At 49.0% G+C, this 10,723-nt stretch overlaps 1 protein-coding gene across 1 annotated transcript; it reads left to right on the forward strand.

Moving 5' to 3' along the window:
- Positions 1-2,670: 2,670 nt before the first annotated feature.
- Positions 2,671-3,819, forward strand: LOC137760650 (lactosylceramide 4-alpha-galactosyltransferase-like). The gene has a single exon (XM_068537579.1). It carries the CDS (start codon positions 2,671-2,673, stop codon positions 3,817-3,819), a length of 1,149 nt encoding a protein of 382 aa, XP_068393680.1.
- The last annotated feature ends 6,904 nt before the right edge of the window (positions 3,820-10,723 follow it).

Raw genomic sequence — 10,723 nt, forward strand, 5'->3', positions numbered from 1 at the left:
TTCATTCTATAAAATTAAAATAAAATACAATGGAAAAATATTATGCAGCTAATATATATCTACCAAAACACTGGTGAAATGAAATCAGTCATCACTATTATCAATCACGTCATTATTATTTCCATTAATTATCACTCAGATCTTATCTCCCACTTCCCCCAAAGCTCTCTGGCCAACGTGACATGAGCATCTCCATCTCTGAACCATTCCTATCACTTTCTGATCAATAGCATAGGCAAATCAACAATGTCCTTAGATGTGCATGTCTTGTCACTTCAGCAGGTGTAGACTGCTAATCTCTGGCTCTGCTTTTAATTCGAACATCTCTGGTTTGTTCTGCCTTTATTATTTTTCAGTTTTTTTCTTAGATGCCTTTAGCTTTACCTTGCTAAAGCAGGGGATGGGAGTGGCTGGATAAGAATATTGACTATCTATGGGCATTTTAAATGTCTTTAGATATAGAAGCAGGAAATTACTTTGGACCAAAATCTCCACTGAGAAAAACTGCAAAAGCTAGGTAATACATAATAAAATATCTGTCTGAATGTGTCATAAATCTGCCAATACAGTGACGATTGTGGGCCAAGTTCTAAGAGAGGAGAGAAGCTGAGAAATCAGCCTAGCATTTAACACAGCTTTTCCTTTGACGCGTTTGCTATTCTGAAAAGCCATCGCTAGGAGGTTGAAAATCTGAGCATATCTCTCATAAAATTCATGGGCAGTAAGCGAGGTGGGGGCAGAATTGGAACTCAGTTCTGTCAAGGATGAGGAGCTCTGGTAAATACGTCAAGCTTTAAACCAGGAATAAGGAGAACCAAAATAGGTCAGCCTGCAAAGAGATGGAAGCCAAGCTTTGAATGATCTCAGTTCCTGGTCAGAATAATATCATCCATGATTGCCAGTGTTCCTGGCCTAGGTGCTTGCTCAAAGTAAAAGAAAATCCACATTCGGAGACTTAAATTACCTCTATAGAATTTTCACACAAATCTCTACAATCAATTCAAAAATAACCAAACGTATAAATAAAACACTTGACTGGAGGGGACAGGAAGCAGATGACAACAGGCAAGGGGGCCTAGGAAGGGAAGGATCCGAAACAACAAGTGGAGGTGACTCTTTGGAGAAACCTGGTTGAAGGCAGGAGAGAACTGGAGATGGATTTGCAGGCATGGAGAGCATGTGGAAGGACTGAGTTCTTGTTGGCAGAGGAGGTCGGCTGCTGAGCCAGGGCGTGTCTCCAGGAGGCCTGCCAGGCTGCCTGGATCCCCACCTCGCCACCATGGGCCAGCCAGGCTGGTCAGTTTCCAACCCATGACGTGGTCACGGTTCCCTGCCTCAGCCTTGGGGAGCAAGTCACTGGCTCCTGGCACCACCCTCAGGCCACAAGACCCCTCTGTCCTGGGAGGGGTTGACTCCGGCCCCCCTTGGCCCCCAGGCTGCACCCAGTCCCCCACCGCTTTGCACCCAAGCTTCCTGGCCTTAAAGGGGAAACTATGCAGCTGTCCCCTGGGGTTACAGTAAATGGTGGCCGGGACTCTCTTAATAGTGAGCACTGTCCAGGTCAGTGTGTACCAAGTCCCCAAGTGCCAGGCGCATTCATGGTTGCAAGCTCTGTCTGCCAGGCAGGATGGCACAGTGGAGAGAATACAGACTTTGGAGCCAGGTGGCCTGGGTTCAAACCCCGCCCTGCCACTTGCTGGCCAGAGGAGTCTGCATGAGTTACCGGACTTCCGTGCCTCCGTTTCCTCACCACAGGGCGGCTGCGAGTGTTTAATGAGTTAATATGTGGGAAATGCTGAGAAGGTTGCCTGACATGTGCGTGGTGGACAGTCAGTATTCACTGAATGAATGAATATAACCCTTGCTCCAGTATTACCGTCTTGCTGCTGGTTCAGGCAGACTTGGGGCCCCTCATGTCCCAGGCATTCACACAGTCCCACCGCAAGCCTCTCTTGTTCCTCCCAACCTCCTGCAAGGCACCCAAGAATGTTCCTGCTGCTGGCCAGCAGCAGCCTGGGCATCAGGAGAGAATGAGAGTCCAAGGGCAACAGTACTAGTCAAGTCACAGACTATATATAGCACAACCTCCCTGTCGCTTTCCCTCCAGGCAGGGGGTGGGGAAGCCAGGGGCCCAGGAGACCCCGTCATGTCTTGCCCAAGGGCTTCGGGACCCGGCCAGCATGCCCACGTGCCTAGAGTCCACCCGTCCTGCTCCTGAGCGAGCTTGGCTGCCAGCACCCAGGCCCCCCAGAGCCCCAGGCCTCCTGCTAAAAGTCCCTGTGGCTGCTGGCAGTTCTTCCTCTTGGACCAGCTCCAGGCCTGGCTGGTGGAACTGAATGGGACCGAGCGGTGCATGCATTGGGCATCAGATCATAGGCTGCCAGCCTGGTAGTTCAAAGGGGACAGGCCTTGCCAGGCAGAGAGGCCAGACCCTGCCCTGGGCCCATGTTGGCCACATGTCGTAGGTGGTGCTGGCCCAGCCCTTGGGGAGCTCACAGGTATGTCACAGAGTGAAAGGGACCCTGCTCAGATCTCAGTCCATGGCCCGCTGCCCCCATTTTACAGATGAGGACGGAGATGGGGCTCTGACCACCTGGCAGGCCCGTGGGCTCTGGAAGCCGGCGTCGGCTGTGGCTGGTGTTTGTAGGAAGTGTCTTTCTTGGGTCAGGGATGCCAGCAGCCTGCCCGAATGCGGTGCTCGTCTCTTACAGACCATCCAGTTCCTGCTGGAGGCTCCTGATATCATCTGGGGAGATGACGTCCAGGCCCCCCGACTGCCTGCTGCGGCTGCTCTGGGGTGCCCCGAGGCAGCGGGTCTGCACCCTGTTCATCATCGGCTTCAAGTTCACGTTTTTGGTCTCCGTCATGGTCTACTGGCACATTGTGGGAAAGCCTGGGGGCCAAGGACAGTTCTCTAACCTGCCTGCTGACATACCCTGCCCGCGCTTGGTCTCCCACACACCACCCTCCGGCACCCCACCTCCTGGCAACATCTTCTTCCTGGAGACTTCTGACCGGACGGACCCCAACTTCCTGTTCATGTGCTCAGTGGAGTCAGCAGCCAGGGCCCAGCCTGAGTCCCGGGTGGCGGTCCTGATGAAGGGGCTGCCCGGCGGGAACGCCTCCCTGCCCCGGCACCTGGGCCTCTCGCTTCTGGGCTGCTTCCCCAACGTCCAGATGCTCCCGCTGGACCTGCAGGAGCTGTTTCGGGACGCGCCCCTGGCAGCCTGGTACGCGGCCCTGCAGCGGCGGTGGGAGCCCTACGTGCTGCCCGTGCTCTCCGATGCCTCCAGGATTGCGCTCATGTGGAAGTTCGGAGGCATCTACGTGGACACGGACTTCATCGTCCTCAAGAGCCTGGGGAACCTGACCAACGCGCTGGGCACCCAGTCCCGCTATGTCCTCAACGGTGCCTTCCTGGCCTTCGAGCGCCACCACGAGTTCCTGGCGCTGTGCATGCGTGACTTCGTGGCCCACTACAACGGCTGGATCTGGGGCCACCAGGGCCCGCAGCTGCTCACGCGGGTCTTCAAGAAGTGGTGCTCCATCCGCAGCCTGGGCGAGAGCCACGCCTGCCGCGGCGTCACCACCCTGCCCTACGAGGCGTTCTACCCCATCCCCTGGCAGAACTGGAAGAAGTACTTCGAAGACGTCAGCCCCGAGGAGCTGTCCTGGCTGTTCAATGCCACCTACGCTGTCCATGTGTGGAACAAGAAGAGCCAGGGCACGCGCTTCAAGGCCACGTCCAGGGCACTGCTGGCCCAGCTCCACGCCCGCTACTGCCCCACGACTCACAAGGCCATGAAGCTTTACTTGTGAGGGGCCTGCCTGGCTCCCTCCGTGCACCCGGCATCCTGAAGGAAAGGGCTCGGACACCCTTCCTGGGGAGACCTGAGCTGCTGCAGCCCGGGATCTGGGGCAGGCAGCGGGGAGGACGGGGAACTATCGGCCCAAGAGCTGCTACCGGAAGGCATTCTGCGGGCCCCGGGACCTGCTCCCTTCAAGCTAGCGGGAGGCTGGTGGGCCTGGTCGCCTCTACCCCCTAGGCCAGTGCACTGTCACAGGGTAGAGGCGACCAGTGGTGGGGGAAGGGTGCCCAGCCAGAATCAGCTGGAGTGCACCGGGTGAGCATCCTGGGTCTTGTAGACAACAGGCAAGCCCGGCAAGTATGAAAGCATCTTCCAGGGAAGCGCGGGAAGCAGGCAGGCTGGGGCTGAAGTGCCCATGAGGGGAGCATGGAGAAGCCCAAGGAAAGGGGGTAGGAAGGAGGGAGAGGAGGCCGCTTGTGGGGTAGCCGAGATGCACACCCAGCTTCGTGAGCCCAAGGGGTGGGGTGCTTCTGGGGTTTGGGTTTCTTTTTCAGGGCGGCCGAGGCCGGCAGAGCTGGCCTGCCTGCCCACCTCATCCTTCTTTCCAGAAATGTTGCAGGAGTGACATGTGCCAGCTGCCCACTCACGGGCAGGGGCCCTGGAGTTCTTGTGGCTCAGGAAAAGCATTTTAAAGGAAACACCCCCTACCCTACCCGCAATAAACACAATAAAAGTGAGAATAATAAATACAATAAAGGTGACTCACCAAAAAAAAAAAACAAAACAAAACACTTGACTGAAAAAAACAAGAGAAAAACAGACAATGCAGATAGAGCACAGGAAATCTAGTTAATCTAGTTATTAGAAAGAGACTTGAAAATATCAATGATGTGTATGCTCAAGAAATTAAAAGGCAAGGTGGAGAACTTGTGTATAAATTAGAAAAGCAACAAAATGAAAGACTAGAACTGAAAACTAAATAACTGAAATTAAGAACTCAGTAGAGAGGTTAAATAACAGACTGAACACAACAGAGGAGATAATTGGACAACTATTAAATGGGACAGAAGAAAATATTGAAGCATGGGAAGGCAAACAGTTGGAAAATACAGGAAAGCACATAAGAGATATATGACTATAGTGAAAAGATTTAATACATGGGTAATTGCACTGGGAGACCCAGAAGAGAGAAAAAAAAGAAGCAGATATGAAGAGATAATGCCTCAGAATTTTGTCAAAGTGACGAAAGGCACAAAGCCACAGGATTATGAATCCCAAGTACAATAAGTGCCAAGAAAACAAATCCTAGGAACATTCTATTAAAATGGAGACAAACAAAATAAATGAAAACTTAAAATCAGCCACAGAAAAAAGACCTTCAAAGGGCCAAAAATTCATACTGACACCTGACTTCTTTACAGAAATAATGGAAGTCAGATTAAAATATTAATAACATCTTCAAAGTGCCCAAAGAAAATAGCTGCGAACTTACAATTATTTATTGAGCAGTTATCTATCGCCAAAATAATGCTGAATAACAACCACAATCCTGGGCTTCCCTGGTGGCACAGTGGTTGAGAATCTGCCTGCCAATGCAGGGGACACGGGTTCGAGCCCTGGTCTGGGAAGATCCCACATGCTGCGGAGCAACTGGGCCCGTGAGCCACAATTACTGAGCCTGCGCGTCTGGAGCCTGTGCTCCGCAACAAGAGAGGCCGTGATAGTGAGAGGGCCGCGCACTGCGATGAAGAGTGGCCCCCGCTTGCCACAACTAGAGAAAGCCCTCGCACAGAAACGAAGACCCAACGCAGCCATAAATAAATAAATAAATAAAAAACAAACAAACAAACAAAAAACAACCACAATCCTCAGTGGCATAGGACAAGTACTTCTTGGCTACCCATCCAGACTGACTAGGCAGTTGGCTAGACTTGCTCACGTGTCTGGGAGTCGGATCCTGGCAGATCTAGGTTGGACTTAAGTAGGAAGACTGGGACAACCTTTCTTATCTTCTACAATGTTACATAAGGCATGTTCTCATGATGGTAACAAAGCAGACTGGGCAAGCAGACACTTTTCCCCAGGCCCCTGCTTATCATGTTTGCTAACACTCCATTGGATAAAACAGTTCTTACCACTGCACAGAAAGTCAAGGATCCTAGAAATATATTCCATCCTTTGAAAAGAGGAGCTGCAAAGTCACACAGCAAAAGGCATGGGTATAAAGAGGGGTGAAGAATTGTGGGCCATTAGTGCAATCAATTTAGCACTTATATACACTGGAAATACTATTGCAAAGTAAAGGCACTTTTATAACAAAGGAAAATGGTGATAATTATTAGTAGAATCCAAGGCAGAAGAAAATACTTAAAAGACATTTTTAAGCATATGGAAAATGACCCCAGATATTAGCTTAGAGATACAGGAAAGAATAACAAACAAGAAAGATAAACAAACAATAACTCTTAAGTGAATATTGTTTATATATAATAATAATAATATTTATATAATCAAATGGAAAATAGATAAAACCACAATAATTAGTAGATATGAACATGTTAATTGCAGTTATTAATGGAAAAATGCAAAAAATCAGCAAGGGTATAGAAGATAGAAAAATACGATTAACAAATTTGATATTTTTAGCATATTTAAACACAACATCCAACAATGACAGAACTCATATTCTTTTTCAAGTGTACTTGGAACATTTATTTTTTTTTTATTTTTATTTTTAAATTTTTTATTTTTTTGGAACATTTATTAAAACTGACCATATTTTGGATCATAAAAGAGGCCTCAAAAATTACAGAGCATTGAAGTCTTTCTCCTGGAAGTCCTACCTTAAAGTATCATTTGCACAGAAATTCTTAAGTTCTGCTCTGGGGAATCCTATCCAACACCTTTATCTATTCGTAAAGTCTATTATGTAACAAAATGTATCCTAAACTACTGTTAACTGAAAACTCTGAAAAGAGATTTACTAAAAACAAAATGTGAATCATGTTTTGTTTTTTTTTAGATGCATAAACCTTTAACTATGCACATATTTTCTGCAGGTAGAATTATTCCTGTGTCATAAGACACATGCCATACTTTTTCATGTTTTTCATCATGTTAACCACCCTCAGAATTACTCTGATAATTCCAGGATAATAATGGAGAGGGAGTGAAACTGAGCGGGGCCCTGTGGGGCTCCAGATGCAGAGGCCTTTTTTTTGTCCCCCTGAAGCCGAATCCGGCCTCTGTACCCCGACACCAAATTAGATCGCGGAGGCAGAGTTTTGGGCGAAGTAGAAAAGAATAGCTTTATTCCTTTGCCAGGAAAAGGGGGCCACAGCGGACTAATGCCCTCAAAATTGTGCATCCCCACTTGGAGAGGGTAGTGAGAAGTTTTATAGTAATGGTTCAAAGAGGGCGTGATCAGCTCGTGGACATTCTTCTGATCGGTTGGTGGTGAGGTAACTGGGAGTCAGCATCATCAACCTTCTGGTTCCAACCGGTCTGGGGTCTACGCGCTTGTGGGCAGCCTACCATCATGAATCTTAACTTCTCCCACCTGGAGGGGGTTTCAGCATCTGCAAAACAGCCCAACGATATCTTTGTGTGTATCCGTTGATGGGGAGCCAGGACCTTGCCCCAAGGCTGCACTATGGTTTCTCTTGACTGTTTGTTTCTCCCTGGTCTGGCATCCCCTCCCTTCCCTGATTATCAACTGCTTGAATCTGCCTATTGGAACTCAGGGAAGGTCATGGAGGCTGAATGAAGCCTATTTCCTGTAATCAAAGAAATGGGGGACACATAAAGGCTTTGTGCCCAGGAGCCCCACAGGGCCCTGCTCGGTATCAACCCATTTCTTGTAGACAAGACTCCAGCTCCATGACCTTCCCTGAGTTCCAAAGGGCAGATTCAAGTAGTTGCTAATCAAGGGAGGAGCCGCCAAAAAACCACCTGAAGCAAGATTAAAGGGAGCAGAGAAGCTCATCAAGATTAGGAGACCGGGGGTATCCCTGGTGGTGCAGTGGTTGAGAGTCTGCCTGCCGTCCATGCAGGGGACACGGGTTCGAGCCCTGGTTTGGGAGGACCCCACATGCCGCGGAGCAACTAGGCCCGTGAGCCACAGCTACTGAGCCTGCGCGTCTGGAGCCCATGCTCCGCAACGGGAGAGGCCGCGACAGTGAGAGGCCCGCACACCGCGATGAAGAGTGTCCCCCGCTCGCCGCAACTGGAGAAAGCCCTCGCACAGAAACGAAGACCCAACACAGCCAAAAATAAATAAATTAAAAAAAAATAAAAAAATAAAAGGGCTTCCCTGGTGGCGCAGTGGTTAAGAATACGCCTGCCAATGCAGGGGACACGGGTTCGAGCCCTGGTCCCGTAAGATCCCACATGCCGCGGAGCGGCTGGGCCCGTGAGCCACGATTGCTGAGCCTGCGCGTCTGGAGCCTGTGCTCCGCAACAAGAGAGGCCGCGATACTGAGAGGCCCGCGCACTGCGATGAAGAGTGGCCTCCACTTGCCGCAACTGGAGAAAGCCCTCGCACAGAAACGAAGACCCAAACACAGCCATAAATTAAAAAAAAAAAAAAAAAAAAAAAAAATTAGGAGACCTACCACCTGAGAGGAGATTAAGGGAGTGCAGCCCCCCCCCTTCACACCCTGATCTTGTCAAAGACCCCACCCTTGAACCATTGTTATAAAAGCCCTCACCAAATCCTCCCGGGTTGGGACACATAGTTTATTGAGGCAGGAGCCCGCAGTGTCCCCTTTTGCCTGGCAAAGTAATAAAGCTATCCTTTTCTACTTCACCCAAAACTCTGCCTCTGAGATTGAGATTTGGTTCGGCACTTGTGTACAGAGAGGCTGAGCTTTCAGCATCAGAAGGAAGAAGGGTAATTCTGATAATAATGGAAAGTAAGGAGGAAGAAGGCTATTCAAAGCCCATGGATAGTATGAACATGTGCCAGGAGGCAAATACAAGATGCACTCTGGGATCGGAGTGGGGATATCAATGTTACTATCTGAGTCATGGGATATATGGGGATGATTTATCTATTCTGTTTTTCCATAAGTTACAGCTGTTTTATTTTGACCAAAATTTGTTTTTACAATTTTAAAATTGATCGAAAAAGAAACCTAAATGGTTACCCTTGAGACATGGAAGATCTATTTGTTGAGGTAAGCCCTCAGGCAGGGGGCCACCCCGCTAGCTCAGAAGATAAACAGGGGACGTGGCTGGTGGCTGTGGGGAGAGAGGGGAGCAAAGAGCTGCATCATAGGCAAAGCCACCCTGTTTCCGGATCTCTGTCCAGTTTGAGTCTAGAATTTTCTCCACATAGATTCTTCTCAGCCCGGCACTAAGGAGAATTGTCTTTGTTTCCCTCCTGGTACCTGGAACTCCTTTTCCCACATTCTCCTGAGTCCTGAGCCCTTTGCTACCAGGAGGGTTAAGCTAGGGAAGCAAAGGAATGAAAGGAGAGACGAGAGACTCTAGCTAGATCATGGGGGTTGCAGCTGTTCTAACGATTTCTCTTCACCTCTCACCTATTCCCAGCAAGCAGGGAAGACAGCGAGGATGGTGACCATCAGCTATGGGAGGCCCGGTTGCCAAGTGAGTCCACATGGAAGCAGGACATTGACCCAGCCCCCTGGTCCAGTCCATCTGGCAACCCAGACGCACTTTTAACAACAAAACAGCAGCAGCAGCAACAGCTAACAACAGCAACAATAGCTGAGATAGCTTCAATAGCTTCATTTTGGGACAAGCACTTCTCTAAGCACATTACATCTATTAACCCTTTTAACTCACGATAACTCTTAAAGGAAGATACTATTATTACTCCATTTTACAGATGAGGAAACTGAGGCTCAGAGAAGTTCACGGAACAGAAAAGAACAAAAGTGACTCCGTGTAGGATCTATTCCTTTAGCTGTAACCCTTGTTCTCTGTCGCCTCATGCTGGCTTTGCCCTGAAATATACATGATAGTTCCTTCTCCAGGCTCTGCCTCCCAGGCTTGACCTTGAAAGGTCATTCATATAGAGGTAAACAGCTGCAGAACAGAGAATAACATTTGTCTTGTTGGAGGTTTGCAGGAAAATCGCGACTAGACCTACGTGGATGGCGGCAGGAACAAAGGACTATCACATCCCCTCCAGGGTCTGGCCGGCACCAAGAAGTCTGCAGCAAGCAGCCACACCCCCGCCCCTTTCAGTATAAAAAAAAAAGCCTGAATCTTAACTTGGGTAAGATGGTTCTTTGGGCCACTGGTCGACCATCTTCTCCATCTGCTGGCTTTCCAGATAAAGTTGCTATTCTTTGCCCCCGCATCTTGTCTGTCAGTTTATTGGCCTGTCCTGCAGCAAACAGTAGGAGCTTGGACTCGGTAACTTCCACACACCCAGCAAGTGGCAGGCTGAGGTTTAAACCCAGGATGTTTGATCCAGAGTCCATGCTACTAATCAACCAGGTGTTGTGCCAGACTGGACGAAGACATGGAGGCACCTGGACTAACTCATTACTTGGTCCATGTCAATCTGGTATCATGTAATTATTTGTTCAGCACATATTTAGAAAAGAGAATGAGTTCTGTGTTAGGGGGAGGTTCAAGAAAAAGGGTGAATCGCAATTCAGAAAAATTAAGTTCTGCAGTTAGCTCCGTGTACTCTCTTTAGAAGGTCATTTATGACCAAATGTTGTGATCAAATAGCACATTCTCACTTTTACCGGCTTCCCCATTTCTTTCAACAACATAAGTTCTCTCCTCCGGACAAGATCTGATAGGTACACTTTCGTCAGTTTAATTGCACTTCTGGTGATGTTTTCCCATAACTTATAAAACAAAGCCCTGGGAAACTGTCCAGTTACCCACCCCTTAGCCATGCCCTTCCCTTGTCCCAGGCCCCCCAGAGGAGA

The sequence above is a fragment of the Eschrichtius robustus genome, chromosome 3, assembly GCF_028021215.1.
Source record: "Eschrichtius robustus isolate mEscRob2 chromosome 3, mEscRob2.pri, whole genome shotgun sequence".
NCBI lineage: Eukaryota > Metazoa > Chordata > Mammalia > Artiodactyla > Eschrichtiidae > Eschrichtius > Eschrichtius robustus.